This window comes from Carcharhinus amblyrhynchos, chromosome 12, assembly GCF_965287045.1.
Source record: "Carcharhinus amblyrhynchos chromosome 12, sCarAmb.v2.hapA, whole genome shotgun sequence".
Classification (NCBI taxonomy): domain Eukaryota; kingdom Metazoa; phylum Chordata; class Chondrichthyes; order Carcharhiniformes; family Carcharhinidae; genus Carcharhinus; species Carcharhinus amblyrhynchos.
The window spans coordinates 23,849,106-23,872,061 of NC_137335.1; the positions used below are offsets into that span (position 1 = coordinate 23,849,106).

General features: G+C 41.4%; 1 protein-coding gene across 1 annotated transcript in view; it reads left to right on the forward strand.

The window, feature by feature from the left end:
• prkn (parkin RBR E3 ubiquitin protein ligase) overlaps nucleotides 1–22,956 on the forward strand; it is a 1,024,997-nt gene that overhangs the window by 857,878 nt on the left and 144,163 nt on the right. The window contains exon 9 of the mRNA XM_080200221.1: nucleotides 13,260–13,409. Coding sequence (XP_080056347.1) covers nucleotides 13,260–13,409 — 150 coding nt within the window. The remainder of the gene's footprint in view (nucleotides 1–13,259; nucleotides 13,410–22,956) is intronic.

Here is a 22,956-nt window from a genome sequence, read left to right on the forward strand (position 1 = left end):
GTGTGGCACTCACAGTATTGAAGTGCTAGTCTAGACTACATGCTCAAATGTTGGATTTGAAGCCACCGACAATTCCTCAGAGATTAAAGCACTCACACTGATTCAAGGCTGATGCTAAAGTTTCAGTGGAAATGTTTAAGTGAATTAGAATGTCAACTAACATTGCTTGAAAATTAAATGCACTCACTTATTATTACTGTAACACAGTAAGCCTTTCTATTTTAATGAGATATAAATGGAGATCAAGGGTTTCCATATGTTGCTCAAACAATGCATAGAAAGACAATCTCAGAAGAGTACTCCCCGTTGCACCTTTTTTTTACATTTCTTATAATCTGTTCCAAAAAAATTGAGCAAACTACCTAATTATTATCTAATTACTGGAAATGTGAAGAAAGAAAGATAGGTACAGTAAAAGCTTGAACCAAAAAAGAACAAAGAACAATATAACACAAGAACAGGCCCTTCGGCCCACCAAGCCTGATTCCACTCCTTATTTAGACCCACATTGCCCATACATGGTTTCTATCCCTCTGTTCACCTTCCATTTGTGTCTATCAAGGTACGCCCTGAACGTTGTTTTCATGCCTGTTTCTGTCACCTCCATTGGCAATGTGTACCAGGCATCCACCACCCTATGTGTAAAAAACTTTACCCAGATGTCACCCCTAAACTTTCCCCCTCTCATCTTGAACCTGTGCCCTCTTGTGGTCAAATACAAGAGGTTTGCACCATGGGAAAAAGCCTCTGACTGTGCACCCTATTTATACCTCTCATAATTTTGTAGATCTTTTATCAGATCGGCAATGGTCAGTGTGCAGCTTGTAATTTGTACTTGTAATCCAACATAGATAATTAAATATTATATTATGTTTTGAGATGTGGGGCATAACATCTTTAACAGTTGGTGGCACAGTGGTGAAGTCTGGAAAGGTTTTAAATCGATTCCCATAAGACTTTGCTTTTTTCCAGCAAACCTGGTGTTTCCATTGATAACAGAAATTAATGTTAGAGCTGCCCAGAGATGCTTCACTTAGAATCCATTAAGCTTTGTCTGGGAGATAGGCATTTTGTTTCATCTGTGCTGGATTGGATTCCGAGTCCAAGAATTAAAATGCTATTCTAATCACTGTCTTGCTTCCCTTGTCACTTTATCAAATTGGAAGCTGCCTACTTTTTTAATGAATTGAAACAAAGCAATTCCATTTAGTACATGCTATCTTATTTTATTATTGGGAAGCACCCCCCCCCCGCCTCAATCCCCCCCGTCACCATTGTGAATTGTTTCATGATATTAATTGAACTGAACTACTTCTGTTAACATTGTTCTTCAATTCAAAGTTGCAACAGCACCCGGGGTGCTCAACTGTCCCACTGGGGGTGAGAGTCTGTAGGAATGGGAAGTTGGTTTCCTGAATGCTGTTACTGGAGACCTGGGAGGAACGTGTCTTTGCGCGCTTTGCACACGCACAACATCCTTGTTGCTGTGGCTTGTGACCAAGCCATTTGCCCGTGCCCTGCTAGAGTCCCAGCAATTCAAAAACACCGAGCAGGACTTTTAGGCCCCAACAGGGATGAGTGTGGAGAAGGGTGGGCATGAAAATTCATACCAAGAGCCGACGTGCTGGCCCGTTGTGCCATTTCGTAAAAGGCAAGATTGGAATCAGCAGGGTTACCCCACCTGCCCACAAGTGGAAGCAGTCTGCAAGTTGCTCCCACCCCTGCCAAGGCATCTGGGAACAGGCAAGTTGTCTGGAGGCAAATTAGGTGACAAATTAGGGACTTTTGCTCCAGACAACTTCTGATGCTCTCCACTTCTGCCTGCTTTCAACTGCAGCTGCAGGCCGCTCTGAGGAGAGGCTGTCCGGGTGCATTGGGTACAGAGGGTACTTTTAAATTTAAAAACTAAATGGAGGAGAATGGGAATCTCAAAATGGAGATGCTGTCTATATTTGAACTGCAGGCTACTGCTTTTCAGTGTTGGAGAGCCTCTTAAAGCTTGTGAGTCTATTATCAAATAAATCGGTTGGACTAAAACCTGGTGTTGTCAGACTTTTTACTGAGCCTCTTAAAAGCAGCTTTGACTGTGTGTCAGCCATCTTTAATCAGTGGCAAACCTGTCCTCTGGCCACCAATTGGCCAATTTGAGGAATATCAGTGCCAGGTGATCATTACAGTGTGGGCTTGTAACCTGTATTTGACCCTGACATCAAGGTCCTGACCCAAAGGGGAAACTTCTTTCTGGTATGAGGATAATAGTGTTGGAGCCAATGAAAATGAGCTGAAAACTTCATGCATCAGGTTAGGAGAAATCTGCACCTGTGTGTTTAGCTTACGGAAAGAGAGAGAGAGAAATTCACACTGGAGAATGAGTGGGAGAGAGTCAAGGGAGGAAGGGGTGAGAAATCCAAAGATATTAAAACACTCAAGTAAAATAAATTGGATAACATACCAAAATGGGAAAATGATGAACTGTAACGTGACTGAGTATTGTTATGTACAAATGTTTGGTGTTTGATTGTGTGTGTTAGTGGCTACTTAATGTACTGTGAGCTGTGAATCAAGCCTATGGACGTGATTACAGGGAACAGAAACCAAGCAGTAAGCTTGAAGCACCAGACATTTTGAAAACATTGAAACAAAGCACCATTTTTGCACATAGAACCAGGTGAATACCAACTCTGCATATTTCTGAGGCACAAAGCACAATAAATATCACGCATTTTATAGTATGATTAAATGACACCTGGTCAAATCTCTGCTAATGTGCCAAATGAAAGTTGGCAACTCTAACACTATGCATATGAGAGAGCAATATGGGAGAGTTAATGAAGGAAAGGAGAAATCTGAACCAGTGGTATTTGCCTTGTAAGATGGATATCTGTATCATGCGTAATGGTTTGAAAATAGATGGATGTTTTTTAAGTAACAAAATACAGGAGTGATACCCAAATAGACCAGAGGCCATTTATGATCTGCTTCGCCATTGCCCAGACATATGGAATACCAGATTTCATTCAGCACTTTTTACCTGTACTTTTTATGGATGCGTAAGTCTACTTCTTGTAGGTCAGTACCTGAGAGCCACTTGGAAACTGCTGAAGGAGTCCTGTTATAAATTAGGAGCTTGCTACTGATGAAATCATAGGAGTAGGGTCATTTGTCCGCTGCTAAGATGAAAAGTATTACTGAGCTTGTGAGAATGAGGAAAACATTGTGAACTTCATCCAAATGTTTAATAACATAACAAGAACATTTTTATAAGTTCTATTTACTGAAATAGTATTAGGACCAAAGCAGGACCCCGTCCCCGATCATGCAACTGCTTCATGCTATTTGGACAAAACATGAAGCTCCAGAGTCCAACGAGCACTCTCCTGTTTGCTATCCAAACCCTTTCTCCATTAACCTCATTGTGGGGCAGCTCACAAAGGTACCTAGACTTTTGCTTGAAGGTTCTACTTGCATTCTAGCCATGGTACAATAACGTGAACTCATATATGGGGTGCAGACATTTATATCTACCTGAAGACCATTGGCATGCAAATTTTAGATTCTGGTATATGCATATCTTTGAATATTATGACATTCCAAGTACTCATCCAGATACTTTTTAAAGGATGTGAGGCATCCTGCTTTCACCTTCCTTCCAGGCAGTGTATTCCAGATTGTCACCATCCTCTGGGTAAAAAAGTTTTTTCTCAAATGCCCCTAAACCTCCCACCCCTTACTTTTAACTTGTGCCCCTTCGTAACTGACCCTACAACTAAGGGGAACAGCTACTCCCTATCCACCACGTCCATGCCCCTCTTAATCTTGAACACCTCCATCAGGTCACCCCTCAGTCTTCTCTGCTCCGAAGAAAACAACCCAAGCCTACTCAACCTCTCTTTATAACTTAAATTTTCCATCCCAGACCACATCCTGGTGAATCTCCTCTGCACCCCTTCCAGAGCGTTCATGTCCTTCCTATTGTGGCAACCAGAATTGCACAGAGTACTCCAGCTGTGGCCTCATCAAAGTCCTACACAACTCCATCATGACCTCTCTTCTTTTGTAATCTATACCCGATTGATAAAGGCGAGTGTGCCATATGCCTTCAGAACTTCCTAGTGTTAGACCTTTCATAGTATGCTTCCTTGTCAAATTACTTCTTCCAAAGTGTATCACCTCACACTTTTCAGGGTTAAATTCCATCTGCCACTTATCTGCCCATGTGACCATCTCATCTATATCTTCCTGTAACCCAAGACACTCAACCTTGTTAGAATGCAACCAGTGACAACTTGTATTGGATGTAATGGGACAATGGGAACAAGATGTAAGGGTCAGTTGACCCAGTAAACCATGGAACCAATTACAGAGTGATGTAATAGTTCCTTATTTTTAGTGAATCAGCTTGTCAGCTGACTATGTAGAAGTGTTGATAGCTTGGAGTAGCCCAGGGTGAGACCCCAAATTTGGAGTAATGATGTTTCTTTATTAAACCCTTTCTTTGTTGGAGTAAGTTTTGCTGTATTTTCATTTGCTTCATTTTGACGAGGTCCTCCTGAAGAAACAAACCTCATTGTTGACCCCTCGGCCAATCTTTATGTCATCAGCAAACTTACTGATCATACGTCCACATAGTCATCTATATCACTTATATAAATGACAAACAATAGGGGGCCAGCACGGATCTCTGTTGTAGGTCACTGGCCACTGGCATCCACTCACTAAAGCAGCCGTCCGTCACCACCCACTGTGTCCTAATGCTAAGTCAATTGTGAGTCCACCTTATTAGATCCCCCTGTATCCCTTAATAAGTCTCCCATGTGGGACTTTGTCAAAAGCTTTGCTGAAATCCATGTAAACTACGTCAACTGGACTACTCTCATCCACACACTTAGTTACATGCTGAAAACATTCAATCAGATTTGTTTGGCCTGATCTCCCTCGGACAAAGCCATGCTGACTATCCCTGATCAAACCTTGCCTCTTCAAATGGAGATAGATTCTCTCCTTCAGAATCTTCTCCAGTAGTTTCCCAACCAAGACGCGAGACTCATTGGTATGTAGTTCCCTGGCTTGTCTCTACAACCTTTCTTAATAGTGAGACCACATTAGCTCTTCTCCAGTCCTCTGGCATCTCCCCAGTGGCCAGGGAGGAATTAAAAATTTAATTTAGAGCTCCTGCAATTTCCTTCCTTGCTTTCCACAATAGCCTGGGACACAATTCATCTGGACCTGGAGATGTGTCCACTTTTAAGCCTGCCAATACCTCCAATACTTATCACTCCCTATGATAATTTTCTGTAGAGCCTTACAGTCTCTCTTCATGAGTTCCATAACTACTTCCTCATTCTCATGGGTGAAGGCAGGTGTGAAATAATAATCTAACACAAACATTTAGCTGTATAAATGTTCACTGCTATTCACAACTGGAAGTGGTAGCAGTTAAGAACTTTGATCTGTAGGTTATAGTAGGATCACTTTGATCTGTCTGCTTTCCTAAACCCTTCATTGAACCCAGGTTGGTCCTGTGGCATGATGGTAATGATAAACTGAGGGAAATGCTGGATCATGAGATTATAGATTGTGATTGAATACAATTCTGCTGCTACTGATTGTTGTAATATGCCTTTAAGGGATATCATCATGACATCTCTAGAAGGGAAGTGTCATGTGACCCAGCCTTACTTTCACTTTTGTTTTGAGCAGATCTGATGCCTTCAAGCCTTATACATGTTTTCTTGTGCCTGGTCTCAATAATTGAGCCCACAATGTGTTTATTCAATCCCTTCTGACTGTTCAGCCTTGTGTCTTATACAGCAAGTAGGCTCATTATAAGAACACACTAGTGATGGTCCACAGCAGCTTATGGATGGCTAGTTCTGAGATGTTAGATTTGTCTGAATTTATCCAATTAGCATGTTGGTAATGTCACGCAACACAATAGAAGATGTCCTCACTGTGAAGAAAAAACTTTGTCTTGACAAGGACTGCACAATGATCACTTCTGCAAACATTGCCATAGACAAAATAATACTGTGACCCATTGGAACCCATCTGTTCCAATGGCCATCCAATCATTTCCATGGTGCAGTGGGGCTGTAGTCAGCAACCTTTGTTGCAACTGATACTGTTTGCGGTGCTTCACTGAATTCTCAATTTCAGCATCAATGCCAGGCCACCAAATATAACCCTTGGCGAGCAACTTCATCTTTGATATACCCAGACTGACACTATGAAATTCAGCCAAAACCAACTCCCTTCCTGGTAAAGGGATGACTACCCTTGCTCGCCAAAGTATGATGCCAGCTTCACAACTTAATTCATCCTTTTGTGGATCATGTGGTTTCACCTCTTCAGAAACTGCCTCGTTGGCCCAATCTATTTGTATCCTGTACCACATTTTGGACAACAGCAGATCCCTGCTGGTCCAACATTTGATTTACTGTGCTGAAACTGGCAACTTGTCCAAGAAGTTTAACGGCATAACAATTTCATGCGGTACTGGGGAAGGTGGTACACTCACTGGTAAAGTAAGGCGACTAAGTGCATCCACATTTGCTATGTGTGTTCCAAGTCTGCACTTGAATTCCCAAAAGTCTCTTTCAGAGTATCCTTCGTGTTCTTGTTATCAAGATAGCAAACCTGATTTATGTTTTGTAGTGAATGACTTGAGCTTCCATTTCTAGAAATAATCCTTCATGCTATTTTGCTGTTCAGGCATACACTTTAAAATTAGACCATTTAGCTTATATTTTCTCTCCTCACAACAAAATTTATAACCATCCAATTTTCCTGTAATGCTGGCTCAATTACCTTAACATTCAGGTCTCCCTGATATATAGAGCAATGTTTTCATTTTGTCTGTTCCCCAACCTTCCTGGGTGCCTTGCTCTCTTATAAATTATATTCACATCAATTTTCCTGTGTTAGTTGCGGCTCTGCTGGCTATGACATTGAAAAAATGAGTTGCTACAACTGTGTCAGGTTCACCACTTTATATTTAAGTGCTTGTGGGATTTGTATATATTGATATATACACATCTACTTTTGGTCTCTACCTCCTTAACCTCCCTATCTGGTTGTCTGCATTTGCTGTCTGAGTAATATGATGCTAATGGTAATAATGAATTCTTAGCCCTATTCTAATTACTTCCATTATCCTGTTTGTTCTTGTGCATAGTCAGGATCCTGCTGCACTCCCATCTTTAACCGAGGTTAAATGGCTTTGAAAGCTATTTTTACATTCTCTATATCTGCCATTTTTAGGTAAAGCACATCACCCCTGTCCCAATTCTTCTGTTTATCAAAACAACCCCTATGAACTCACACCATTTAGCCAACTAATTCTCAATTTCCCTGTCAGTTACACTGCTATTCCCTATCCCTAAGAATATGACCTCTATCTTTATCTCCTTATTTCAGTTACCTCTGGTATGACAATGAATATTTACTCCATACCTCCCTGAGTAGTAGCACCCCAACTTCCCCCCCAAAAGGTTGTCAGATAAAACACCATGTTGGCTCTCACCAGCGTGTTTATCTTGCTCATTTTTACACACCCATCTATCAAAGCTTAGAGACTCCCTCAGCTATTATCTCTTCTAGTTTCCAGTCCAGTTTCAAGGAGGTGATTCCCCTTAACTTGACCATTTACTAACCTTTTATCACAAATGTTCTATACTTAATAGCCTTATTAGAGGTTTTCTATGGTTCACCACTTGAATTCTGCATCTATAATTTCCAAGGGATTCTTCCAGCCCCGCGTTGTGACTTTGCATCAGTTACACACAGAGGTTATGACAGAAGGTCAGGGAACCTTGACAGAAGTGCTTCCCCCGTACTCTACAACGTTTAGCATCAGATTCCTTTTGTCTTTTACAGATTTTTTTTCTTCCAATCTTCCACTGTCTCCCTCGACAGTGTCATCTCCAGCCTTTTTCTCCAGTATTCCAGCTAATATTTATCTGCCATGCAACATAATGAAAAGAAATTATCGAGTTCATTGTCACATTGCTATTTATGGGATTTTTCGGTACGTAAATTGACACACTGAGGGGAGGGTGGGTTCAGTGGCGGAGCTTGGGAGAGAATATGCTGGGAGGCCTAGAAATTTGTTTCAGCCAATTCCACCGGTGCCTGTAGGCTGGTGTCAACCTTATTTGCATCCCATTAATGGCTATCCAGGCCACTGAACATGGCGTAAAACACCCAAGTGCATAATTAATGAGATCAAGGCCAGAAGATTTGGCATTATCTTCCTGCCAGTCTCTGCTGTAAGAAACACTCCACATTCCTGCACCCACCACAGCAATTAGTCTCAAAATGGGAGAATTCCGCCCAAAGTTTCAGTGAGATTGGTTGACTCAATGGGAGTAATGTCTGTGTGATTTGTTGAGAAATCCATGGAATTTTTTTGTTGTGTCTGTCATTTGCTCTGTAGAGTGGTGTGTTTGACAACAATTTGTCAGTTAATTCACATGTACCTCAGACTTGCACTGAATAAGATACATATTTTAAATGATTTTATCTTTCTGAAGTTGTATAGCAAAGTTTGTTTTTGTTTGTTCAAAACCTGTGGAATCCTATTCTAAAAGCAGGTGTCTTGAATCTGAAACATTATCTACTTTAAACAAAATGTTATTGATCCCTAACAGAGGCTGCTGACAACTGGTGCATGCAAATCATTGCTTTCGTTTTCCTCCCTACTACATGGGTGGCTCAAGCCACACTTGGATGTGTTTCCCTACATTGTTATCCTTTTCTTGAGCCTTAATATGAAAACTTGATATTATTTATGAACAGAACTGCTCTTCAAAACCTACATCTCAAGAGGTAATTGAATTTAATGACGAGGAAATGACCTTTAAGTAGCACAATGGATTTAGATCTTCCCAGCTGCTGCCATTCAAAGTTCATTAATGGACTTTTAGTGAGCATCAGGTGATTATTTACAGGCCTTGGTTTGTCAGGATTTACTAAAAGCAAATGAAAGTAAGTTCATATTGCAGGTGAGTTATGAAACAGACTCAGATTTTTTTCAGAATGTTTAATTGGAATAAATGTAGGCAATTTAGTTGCTCAATCATGTTCCACTATTCAGCGAGATCATGGCTGATCTGAGGCCTAAATCCAGGAAATGATCTTTTCCCCATATTGCTTCACAACTTTTGGTTAACAAAAAATTATCAATCTCAATTTTAAAATTAATGATCTGGCATCAATTGCTGCATGTAGAAGAGAGTTCCAAACTTTTAGCAGCCTTTTGCTGTTTCTGTTCCTGTTAGCATCGGATGGGTTCGGGCTGAAAGTGGGAACTATCGCAACAAATCAAAATTTTCATTTTGCGTCAGCATAAAAGCTAGCAGGCCACATTTCCCGTCGTTCAATGTTGGGAACATCATTGTAACACATTTGCAGCTTAGGATCGGGTCTGGACACCAGAATCATACCATTCCATCAAAAGATCCATCCACAGTGGCATGCTGTCAGAATGGCGTGAATCACAAGCAGCTTCAAAAGGCATGCACCTGGTGAACACCCTTCCAAGGGGAGTTTGGAGGTGAGCGCAGCGCTTGTGGGACAGTTCCGTGCATTAAGGGGGTTGACTAGAGAGTACCGGCTCTGACAAAGGGACGAGCAGCCTTTGACTCTGGAACAACCAGGCTTGACCTCAGGATACCAATTCTGACTTAGAGACAACCAGGTTGACTTTGGGGTACCAGCTCTGACTCAAGGACAGCCAGCTTTTAACTCAGGATTTACAAGGCTTTACACAAGGACAACTGGACCCTTGAGTAGACTGGGTAACTGCAGGTAGACCAGGGTTGACTCCAGGATATCAGGAGCCTAGTCAGGAAGAGACCGAGAGGAAGACTGCAGGATATCTTGGAGGTTTGAATTTGGGAGGCTGGGGGAAGACTATCAAATGTAAAGAGTACTGTTCCTGAGGTTGCTGGTCCTGAACTTCATTGACGGGCTTACAGAGGGAAGTGAAGCCAGGGGCAGTGAGGTGGATGGGTGGGCAGTCATTGTGGACTGACGGTTCCACTGAAATGCAGGGGAGAAGCTTCTGGAAGCAAGATGTTGACAAGGGCAATGCTAATGGAAAGACATGTCAGTGATTGTACCCCACTGCAGCTGAAACCATTCAACTAAAACTCAATTGACATGCCTGGAGTCAAACTATTCACGCAATTACACTGCAAGCACCACTTATTTCACTAATTGTGACTCAGCATTTACCCTTCAGAACACTGACTTCCAAAATTGCTGACTGCCATGGTGTATCTGCATCATTAGCTGACAAGCAACATAGAAAAATGGCAATGGCATACTGCCTGAGGAGAGTGCTCTCCTAATCTTGGCTGTGTACTGAGGTGCATATTGTCTACTGCCTCACATTGACCAGGTTGAGCACAAGGCCCTGGAGTGACGCTTTCAACAATGTCTATGTCTGAGGTGAGAGCTCAGGATGCTGTGGCTACTTGGTCATGTGGTGTGGGACATTGCCAAAGGAGAATGTAAAGAACTGCATATCAATGGAGTGACAGGACATGGGGTCAGTCGGCTTTAAGAAGCAGCTTCAGATGGTGAATGGGCAAAGGATGGTTCTTAGAAGACAAATGCCAACCGTCAAGTCTCCCTCTCTCTGATACTGCAATCAGGAGAACATACATAAGATGATGATCTCACTGTCACTCTTCTCATTCATAAACAAGAGAGAAGAAGACATTAACAGACATTAAAACCTGGATTGCTAACCATGAAGAGAAAACAATAGCAGAACCCGTTCTGTATGCAGTGGACGAACCCCAGAGAGTCATTGCTTGTAAGCACTTTGCTGGACCCAGAATCTACAGATGGCACCTAATATACTTTGGATTGTCTGAGAACCAGTATTGCCAAAGACTACATATGTCCAGGGAACTGGTTGATCACATTTGCCAACTTCTGGAAGATTTGGAATTGAAGGAATTTTGAGGACATTTACTCCCCAAGTCACTGAAAGTTACAGCAGTACGCAATTTTTACGCCAGTGTCTCCTTCCAGGGCTCCATAGGTGACCTCTATGGGACTTTGCAAACTTCCGCACACAACTGCATCCAGAAGGTGATGGATATAATTTTCATGAGAGCAAACAACTTTGTCCATTTTGACCAGGATCAAGCAAGCAAGGATGCAAGACCGATGGGCTTTGTGTAAATCTCTGGATTTCCACAGGTTCTGAGTGCTGAATCACTCTGCACTCAGATCTCCAGGACATCAAACAGTGAACTATATGAACCACAAGGGCTTTCACCTACTGAAACTTCAGCTGGTCTGTGACCACACCAAAAACATTCACCAGGTACGTGCTCAATTCCCAAGGGGCATGCACAAGTACAGCTGAGACCAGGTGCAATGATGTTTATGCTGCAATTCACACATTGGTGGAGCAGGCTGTAGTATCGTGGAGGATGCAGTTCTGGTGCCCAGACCAGTCTGGGGGAGCCCTGCATTACAATCCACAGAGGTTGTCATGCACCATGTGTTGCTTACTGCATCCAGAACAAGCCAGCGCTGCAATGGGGGGAGGAAAGCCTGAGGAGGACATAGAGAAATGGTACATTTCCTTCAATGAGTAGGACTTCAAACAGGAAGATGCTGAGGCATTTCAGTATCAACACAATCATCTCAGATATAAGATGGACAGATTCCTCCTTGCAACCTTTTAATCCCAGAAGTGTATGTGACACCCCTTCCTGGTTTTCCCATGTTTGATTTTGGAACTCCAACAACTAAGGAATGCCAACTTCCTGAGCCTTCGTTGCCTCCACCTGGTATGGCGCTGAGAGTGTGATGTGCACATCAGATTGTGACCCTGTGGTTACTCTAGAACTAAGCTCCACCGGGGTGTGTGTGTCTGCAATGGTGCAGGATGTGGGTGAGCACTGTGGCTGTCCTTCTATATCGGGCTCCTTGAATTCCTCCACTGTGCTGCTGTTGGGGCTGCGGTTGAGGACCTAGCTGTTAGATTCCCTGGTCTGCTTTCCAGATGTGTCTGTGAAAGAAAAGAGAGGTCTTTCATGAATGGCAGGGGCCTTTATAGATAGGAGACATGATGTCTGATGGATAATGCTATATTGGATCCTCACTTGGTTTATCACCACCAACTTCACCATCAGCACAAGACTGGTCAACATTATATGGCTTTATCCTTGAGGTCCATGAGGATCTTGAGTTCTGGATTCCCTCCACCCATCTGGGATTCCTTCCTCTTGTGAGCCAGCTTCACCTACATAAAAACAGATGAAGAAAGTGCAAGCAGGATGCATGCAATTGTGGATGATAAGGATGCCTGTCATGTGTGGATAGTGAGTGGGACCAACCAGGTGATGAGGGCACAACCTGCAGGGGAAATGAAGACATGTATGTGAGAGCAAGTGGTGGTATCCCTTGAGCTATTAGTAAGTGAGATCCCTATGCATGTGTGATATGTCTGTGAGTGTGTGAGTTATGAGTGATGGAGTAGAGTTGACCATTCATCCTCTTGTGGCACTGGATGGCTGTCCTCTCCTGCAGAGTGTTAGTATTCACAACCACTACCACTGCTGGGCTTGAGACCCTACTGCTGGGCTTCTGTCCTGACCACAGGTAGATTATATCACCAAAAGAGAAAATGCTGGCAATCTCAGCAGGGCTGGCAGGGGAGAAAAGAGCTGACGCTTTGAGTCCAGATGATTTAAATTATGTCATGCTGGTCTCAATAGTATCAAGGAATGTCTCTAGGGAGGCATCTGGGAATTTCAGGGCGAGTTTCCTGGCAGCCATCACTTCTTGGCAACCTGTGAAGTGCGGCCTTTAAATTTGGCACCCTGGAACGTGGCAACTAGGGAATTTTCACAGTTACTTTATTGCAGTGTTAATCTGAGCCTACACAGGACAATAATAAATAAACTTTGCATGAAGGACCATTTCCTAATTTCTCCCTTGAGAAATCTAGCTAGTTTTTAGACTATACTCCGTAGTCCTAAACTCCCCAACCAGCATAAATAATTTCCCACTAGCTGCTCTAATTGTTTCTTTTAACGTCTCTTTTTCCAATGTTAAAAGCAGTTTTTTAGAGGATTATTATGATCTGAGATTTGCACTGTGATAGATTCCTATTTGTGTTTGTAAAGATGTAAGTTGGAAGCAATCAAATCATTATGATGAAAGCTGCATTTTGCTGTTAAGTCAATTTGAAAATGCCCCATTTTTAATTGTTAAATCTTTCCCATCTGCAGTATGATCGTTATCAACGCTATGGAGCGGAAGAATATGTGCTACAGATGGGTGGGGTACTGTGCCCAAGGCCAGGTTGTGGAGCTGGCCTGCTTCCAGATGCAGGCTTACGTAGGATTGAGTGTGTCCCGCAAAATGGAGTCGGCTGTGGGGTAAGATCCAACACAAACGTCTACTTGTTCTGCAGTATTACTGATCTTTCTAATTAAAAGTTAAACTGACATCAATAGTAGTAAAAATCGAGCGAGTAGTGGTACGGGCTGTTGATTCACCATTTCCAGTGAATTTTGGAGCCACAGTATTTATTATTCCAATACTTAATCCAGTTTAGAGCTTAAATTGTCAACTGTATAACAGTGAAAGAATGCAGGACATACACTGTCACTGTGCCAATTTTACTGATTTCTGCACTAAAGGACTGGCCTATAGTTTACATTGGCAAAGATGCTGTGTTATAATTAATTAAGTTATTGTTACTAATTGCACTTAATTATATAAGATTATCTTTATTTTTATCAATAGCTAACATGAAAACACCTAGCTATACACTTAGAAGGTTCATATTGCAAAACAGAAGACAGATTTGCAGCACAGCATGCTGTTTTCAGATTAGAAACTAAACTCCTTGATTCCGCAGCATCAGTGCTGTAAAACATAGGCACTTATGGGTCTTGGCTCTATCACAATTTTAAAGTTTTTACATTGATTATTTTCTTGGGTTCGCTGTCATTGATCACTGCTTTAAGTGAACTTTACATTTTCTGCCAACCGTCTAGTTAACATTATGGTGGCCCATTGATTGTAACAGAGGGCACTCATACTATATACCAGCTAATGAGATATGGCACATGCCAACACATGAATTCCCTTCTCTCCGCAGAAGGTGGACTGAGGTAATACTTTATCCAGCCTTGCACAGCTTTCCAACGTCAGATGGATTTCCTTGCACATTTGAAAAGTATAGAGCTATTACAGTGCAAACGATCATTTTCTGTACTCCTTATTTTAACTAAGTACAGGAGTACATACGTGTTTCTTAAAACAAGGAGTACTTATGCACTTTACTAGCTCTGTAATCATGCTGGTCACCTTTTAAAACAAATCTTAATGGTACCACTGTGAAAATACAAATTACTCTGCTGGATGGTGAGAGAGACAGAAAAAGACAGAGTGACAGTCCTCTCTATGAATCTGTTCCCTTAAGTCTGTGTTTCATGATGAAATTAATTCTTAATACAAAGGAAGCAATCTTTGCTGATGGCTTAAAATATTTATCAGTGGTATGACTGCTTCAGCTAATTCACCCATGGGGTCTGTGCATTGTTCACGTTGTCCAAAGCGGCAAAACTGTAAGTAAGTTCTCCGTAGAATAGCAAAGGTTCAGTGAAAATTTGATAAGAATGTTCAAAATAATGAATAGTTAAGGTGAACTGTTTCCACTGAGAGAAAAGTTAGAAAATTTTGAGAACCAGCCAAAAGTCCATTGACTTTCAGCAAGACCGGAAAATCCTGGGTTTGAGCGGAACTGGAAAATCCTAGCCACAGATTTCAGATAAAGCAGAGGGGAGATGAAAATGATTTTTTTTTAATGCAACTCATTGTTATGGCTGAGAATACTATGCCGGAAAAAGGTAGTGAAAGCAAAGACTAAATTCTGAGCTGACTTCTGAGGTTAGTTCAGATAAGGGAAAATCAGAAAGAAAACACTATATACCAGGAATTGATTAAATCTATGTAGGGGTAGCTTCTCCCAATCTCAGCCATAGCAGGAATAGATGTTAATTCCCAGCAAGTTGGGTTAGTGAAAAAGGCTGCTTTAGAAGCCAGTTGTTTGTTTTACCTCAGAAGCAAACTCCAAAAAGATATTACTACCTGGTGTAGTAACTGTTAATAGATTTTTTGTTGTAGTTTTTAAAAATGTAGAAGATGTTTGGAACACTTGGGGAGAATTAGCTCTGAAAGTAATGAAATAAAAGTGTTTCAAACTGGATAAATTTAGAGATGGTGGGTGGGATTTTTCTCTCTCTTTGCAGCGTGTCCGCAGTGGCAGGAGGTGACATGCCACCCAACGGTAGTGGGATCTTATGTTCCCACTGTTGTCAATAGGGTTTCCCATTGAGCACCCCTCACCACCGGGAAACCTGCAGTAGGGATGCACCATCATTGGGACCATAAGACCCCACCAGTGTGAATGGCAACAAGATTTCACCAACTGTATAATGCCATTGACTTGGTTAAGGGGACTTCTAGTTTGTTTATTGCTAAATAAACTTTTATTTTACTTCAAATCATCACAAAATGTTTGAGACATTGATTTCTGGATTTCAAACCTTTCCTCTTTATATCAAATTACATAATTGAGGACAGTTGTTTTAAGTTTCCCTTCTGGGATTTGGAATAACCCGGCATTTACCATTAGCTGTGCTTTAATAGAATATTGTCAGGACCCATAGCCTTTGCGGTATCCAGTGTCTTCAACCATTCTTTGATATCATGTGGAGGCTGAAGACTGACATTTCTGATGCTGGGGACCTCAGAAGGTGGCTGAGATGGACCATTCCCTCAGCATTTTTGGCTGAAGATGGCTGCAAATGCTTCAGCCTTGTCTTTTGTACTAATGTGCTGGGTTTCCCCATCATTGACCCATCAGCTTCCTCCTCATGTTAGTTGTTTAATCATCCAGCACCATTCCTGACCAGACGTGTCAGGATAGCACAGCTGAGATCTGATTCATTGTTTGTGAGATCACTTAACTCTGTCTATTGCATGGGAAGCCTATGGCATGCAAACAGACCTGTTATTGTCGCTTTACCAGGTTGAGACCTAATTTTGCCTGACGCTGCTCCTGGCATGCATGCACTTCTGCACTCTTCATTGAACCAGGGTTGATCCCCTGGCATGACTGTAATGGTAGGGTGGGAGATATGCTGGGCATGAGCTTACAGATTGTAGTAGAATTCAATTATTCTGATGCAGATGGCCTAAAGTCCTTTGGATGTCATGTTTTGAGCTGCTGGATCTGCTCATTGTGGATCTATCCTGTGCATGGAAAAGAACATACATGGTGATGGTGGTGTCTGGGCTATTGTCTGTAAGGTATGATACTGGGAGTGTAACTATGTCAGGTAATTGCTTTACTAGACTGTGGGACAGCTCTCAGATGTGTGCAAGGAAGACTTTGCCAGTTCGACAAGATGGGTTCACCATTGTCATTTTTAGTGCCAGATAGTCTGTCCAGTTTCATTTCTTTGAGACTTTATAGCGGTTTGATTCAACTGAATAGCTTGCTATATCATCTCAAAGGTTATTTAAGCGTTATTCATATTGCTGTGGATCTAGAGTTGCATGTAATCCAGACGAGGTAAGGACAGCAGATTTCCTTCTCTCATTGAGCCAGATGGGCTTTTATGACAATCTTCAATGGTTTACTGAGACTAGCTTTTTATTCCAGATTTATTGATTGAATTCAAATTCCACCAACTGCCAAGGTGTGATTTGAACCCATGTCACCAAAATATTAGCTTGGGCCTCTGGATTACCAATCCAGTGATATTACCACTACATTGCTGCCTACCCTACACATTATTACAGTAGAGAAGCCAAGCAGTGTTTTCTTCAGTTTTACATGTATGAAATATGTTTCTCCAATTGGAAAAATGTTCTAATACATCTCAACACTTTCACAATGTTGAGCAATGTAACACACAACTTGCATTCACAAGACAGATAACTGCAGTATAAATACATCTAACTTTCAATAGAGCATCAGCTATTGAAACTGAAAAAATAAATGTTTTAATTTTGTCTTTCAAGGCATGCTAATGAAAGAATTCCAGGAACAGATTTCCTTTTGATTCCCCATTTAGGATTTGGGTTCTCCCATGGTTCAAGCCTCCTGTGGGACTTTTGTAATCAATTCCCTCGCAGTAAATGATAACATTCTATTAGATTCTCTGATTACTTGCTGTACCTGCACACTAGCCTTCCATAATTCATGCACTAGGATAAACAAATCCCTTTGAATCTTATTCGCCAAGGTTCAACTTATATCTTATACTCCCTTGATGTTCAGACTTTGATGTGAAACTAGTGAGTTCTGTCCACTGTTTAACAGTATTAAAGGAAATAATTGGCTTTCAGTTGCTTCCTAGGCTATGAGGTCTTTCTCCTCTTTAACTGAACTGGATCCTGTTCTCTGTTGTAGCACCAACAAGTGAGTTTGCGTCCCAAGAAAGGGCTCCATAGCCCAATTTTGTGGTGTCCCCATACTGCATCAGATCCCTCCCAGATAGAATTGTTGTTACTTTCATTTTTGCTGGATGCCACTGTTCTGAGACCGCAAAATGGTGGTGCTACCCCTCTACTTTAAGACTGAGTTCAATGCTTCCTCACTCAGTGTCCTCACGATGCAAAGGTAGAATTAAATGTTGTTATTCTGCAGCTTCCCTCAATAATTCTCCATCCCATTGTAGGACCATCATCTGTGAAGTACCCATGGACTCGACTCTATATGGACCTCTACTCATACCATCTGGAGGCTGTGTGCACCATTATCTACAGAAGCGACCTCCCACACCCTCCATCAGAGCTTCACATAACTTACCTGATCCCACACCGCACACCCACCCCTATATTATGTCTTCCCTATCGACAGGCTGCTGATGCCCCCAGTCATCATCAGTATTCCCCCTGCAGTCCACTACAGACCCTTTAAGCCCTGGAGAATCGACAGTAAGACAGCTCTGCACACCATACTGTGGTCTTTCCTGTGGAACACACAGCCCTTGCCTCTCCCTGCAGCTGGGGTGCACCATGCTCCCAATAATTGCTCCTATTGCATGCCTTTGTAAGTTCTTGCAGTGCATCTTATAGATGGTGCACAAGGCTGTCACTGTTCTGTGATGGTGGAGGGATTGAATGTTTGTGGAAGGGGTATTTTGTTTTGAATGATGTCAGAATTCTTAAGTGTTGTTGAAATCGCACTCATCCAGGCAAGTGTAGAGTATTCCATTACATTCCTGACTTGTGCCTTGTAGATGGCGGACAGGCTTTGGGGAATCAGGAAGTGAATTACTCGCCACAGAAACCCTAGCCTTTGACCTGCTCCGGCAGCCACAATATTTATATGGCTAATCCAGCACAGTTTCTGGTCAATGGTAATCCCCCCACAGAATGTCGACAGTAGGGGATTCAGCAGTGGTAATACCATTGAATGTCAAGGGGTGATGGTCCTCAGTATTGCACTGAAGTGTCACCCTGGATTGTATGCACCAGTCACTGAAGTGAAACTTGAATTCTAGTTGTCTGATTTAAGATTGCTACCAGCTGATCCACAGATCTGCTTCCATGTCCCTTTCCAATTAGCCCCGCTGTCTTTCCTGCCTTGATGTGAACTACAGTATAAGCAACCTCAATCAGCATCTCTGCAGTTAAGAGTTTCAGCTGTCAGAAAAGTGCAAGATGCCTTCATTCTTGAACAATTTCTTTCTGCTTTAGTCCTTAAGTCGTACCAATTTCACATCATTAATTGAGCATATTGTTTGCAGCCACATCACCTCCATCTGATCTGTCAATGCTAACAGTGAGCTTTCAAAGTCGGAAAACATTTTATTCCTTAACGCACTGATTCTCAAACTGGGGACCATAGGATCTTTGCAGAGAGTCTGTGAAATCGACTGTGAGTGAATGATAGGGAGAGAAAAACACAAGAAGAGGAACACAGAATTAAGAAAAATAGGCATGCTATCCGCTTTGTAAAAATTAACAGTAGTTAGCATTAGTCCCACATTCGTAGCTGACAATCTGGCCCCTCCTGAAGCACTGGAAAACTTAGCCTGCTTTACAGTAATTGGCACCTCAGTTGTCATGGTTTTCAGTGGTGAATCTCACATTTACTTTTGGCCAGAGTTGGGGGGAGTGGGAAGAGATGAGTTGCTATGGCACTCAGGTATGTTCAGTTTGGGCTTATGCATTGAGCAAATGGCATTATAATACTGCCTGACTTACACAGTAATTCCGGACTTTCCTGTTTATGTTAATCTCTAGTTGGTTTCATTCCTGTAATCCTGGAAAAACTGTCAGTTGAATTTACATAAATTTTGAGCCTTGTTGCAATAATGTAAATTCCTTGTATAATCAAATAACACTAAGAGACTGGGCTGGATTGGCACAGGTTTAAAATATTCCCAAAACATCAGATTCAGGCGAGTACTCTATAACAAAATTGGAGAGAAGGAAATTCCTGCCAAGGCTTTACTTTAAATAAAATAATAACCTGCTTAGTGCCTGATAAGCTCCTCAATATGGTACAACTGTTGTTTGTACTGCTTTGACCAATAGTTGTTTGATGTTGATATGTATTCCATTAACAATCTTTAACCACATTAAAAGCAATTCAATTGGCAAGCACTAGAATATTAGCAGCCTTATATTTGTCCTTCATGTCTGGTTTGGAAATTCTGTCTCATCAGTGTTTACTTCAGTGAAATTGTCTTCAAATTGCTACTTTAAGTAATTACCTGTTTTCTTAAAAGCATTATTATACCTCTCTATACACGCTGCACTTCAGTATTATGAGCATCTACAATAATACTCAGTTTCTATCCATCTGGACTGTTTAAATCAGGGCATCTGTTGGTAGGCTTATATTTAGTTTATTACTTTATGGGATGTAGGCATCGCTGGCTAGGCCAGCATTTATTGTCCATCACTAATTGGCCAGGAGAAGGTGGTGGTGAGCTGCCTTCTTCAACTGCTGCAATCCATGTGGTGTTGGTGAACCCATAGTGCCGTTAGGAAAGGAATTCCAAGATTTTGACATGGTGGGTAGTACCAAGTGCACAGAGAGGCACATCTGGTGTGTGGAGGACTGGAACACATGTGGCTACACATGCGGTTGTTAGCATTTAACACGGTGGCGGAATGCAGTGATGATTGCGGGGGGTTGGTTGGTGGAGAACGAAGACAGTGTAAGGTAAGGGGAGCCCAAAAAAAGTTGCTTCAGCTGGAGAGATGGTTTCTATGAAGCATGGAATTGGATTGATGGGAGGAATGGGGATGGCATGAGTTGGATCAGGTTGGCATGGGAGGAATGGAAGGAGTGGGATGGAGTTGGCATCAGAGGGATAGCATTGCAAGGATGGCATAGGGCAGAGATAGAATGGGGAAGTGAGGATGCATGTTAGGATGTCATGGAAGAGATGGATGAGATTATGACATTGATTCAGTGTGACAAAATGATAGTGACAATTATATAATACAACAATTATTTGAAAACTATTTGTGCTAAAAATGATGATTCACTGGATTTGAATGAAAACATTTTAGAAAAGCTCTCAGGTGAATTCAATGAATACATCAGCATTGATTCCATAGACAAAGAAGATGATAATAGTCTATGGCCTCCAGAGTTCCTACACAATCTAAATGCAACAGGAATGCAACCACACAAACTCAGACTCAAGGAAGGAGCAGTTATAATGCTGCTATGAAACATGAATCCTAAACAGTGACTTTGCCAAAGAACAGGATTGTTTTTTAGGAAATTGTTTTCTTTGGTGATAGATGCTGAAATTATAACAAACAGACTTAAAGGAAATGGAATGTCCAGTTCTTGATTAATATTAAGTCTATCAGATGTAGATTTTCTGTTTCAACTGAGGGGTAAAGATTTGCATATGTTAAGTCTTTATGGGCTGGATTTTCCTCTTTGAGATGGAAAGCAATAGTTAGGAAGTTTTCCAACATTATGGTCCATCCTCCTGCTCACCAGAGCAAGCCCACATTCATTTCATGGTTGTGGGGACATTTACGAACAATGTGTCCTCATGCATGTTGGACAGCAGCACCAGGATCCTTGCACTCAAAGAGAGACAGCCTGCATTCTTTTTTCAAGAAAGGGAAAACCACTATTCTAGAAATAAAGTTATACCAATAAAAACAGCAAGAATTAATGTTTAGATCTTCTTGTTTTGGATTGGATGAGCGATTACATTTTTTAAAAAACTGCATTTCCAAAAGCACAAACAACAAATTTAAAGAAGCAAAAAAAATACAAATTGAAAAGAAAGAGAAAAGAAATAAGAGGGCAAGAGGTTAAAGAAATACTATGACTTAGAACCAGTAACTGCAATAGCAGGCAAAGGCAGTGCCAAAGAAGCATTTGATGGAAATGTGGAATGCTTATGAAGAGAGATTTCAATATTACCTTACATCAAACAGGATACCCGATGAACTTAAAATAATTACTTTCCATAGCATAATAGGTTGTAAAACCTTTGCAATACTAGAGTCTTGTCCACCTCCCGAACCCTGGTGGAAAAACCTATGACGAACTGACCAAGATACTTGAAAATCACTTTTTGCTGAGTCAGATTCCATTGACAGAGGGTGAAAATAGATTGCAATTTGTAACAACATTAAGAAGGCTAGCGAAAAACTGAGTTTGGCCCAACCCTCAAAGACAAGAGGTAGCAATGAGAGGTAGCAAAGATGTGAAACTTTAAAATGACACAATTCAAAGACAATTGCTCACTGAAAATTCTTTAACACCAAAACTCGACTCAGCGATCAAAGTGTCCATGGAAATGGCCATAAAAGTAATTCCCCAAATGGGAGCTGGAGCCAAAATATACAAGATGGGAACTGACAGAAAGAAATCTCTTAAAATTTAAGCGTGCCATTGGGGCTCTCCCTCATGAATATTGGAGCAGAGAAAATAAATGTGGAAGCTGTGGCAAGAGAGGTAGCAAAGATGTGTTGGACATGACAAACTTCTCAAATCCCAAATGTGTGCAAATGTAAGAACATTTCAAGATCTATAAAAAGAAAGTACAAAATGCCTGAGGAAGACAAAAATTCCCCATGATGATACCGTACCAAAGAGGATCCCAGAACTTAAACTGGGCATACATGCAAGGGGATACGCAAAGTTTCTGGGTTTATCCAAACTTAAAAGGGAAAGAAGTAAGATGGAAGTAAATATGGGAGCAGCTGGATCACACATCTCAGAAAATATATAAGATCAGAAGTTCAAACATTTGAATTTAGAAGGAACACTGGAGTGTCTAGCGAAGCCTTTGTGTGAAAAACGAAAAATGTGAATTTTTCAAACTTTCAATCAGTTATTTAGGTCACGTAATGAATAAAGTTGGTCTGCATAAATAACCAAAGAAAATGACTGCGATTGTAGAGGCACCAAGTCTGCAGAATATGTCACAGTTGCAATCAGTTTTAGGACTAATAAAATATTAGGGAAAATTCATTCCAAACTTTTCAACACTGCTGATACCATTTCGTACCTTATTGTGTGCAAACTGACAATGGAATTGGATGAAAGAGCGTACAAAGGAATTAAAGACGTGCTAAAAAATGTGCTGGACCACTTTAACCCAAAGTTGAAAATACGATAAAGCGACTCATTGCCATATGGGGTAGCTGCAGTTGTCTCGTTTATCATACCAACAAAAAAGGAACGACCGACAGCATTTGTATCTCAAACTCAAGAACTGCGCAGAACTATGCTGAATTTGAGAAAGAAGCCTGAGCATAGTTTTGGAATTAAACGATTTCACCAGTAGCTGTATGGGAGATACTTTACTTTGTTGACCGAGCACAGGCCAGTGACAAAAATGTTTGGTCCATACAATGGAATTCCATCATTAGTTGCAAGTTGTCTACAAAGATGGTCTTTAATACAAT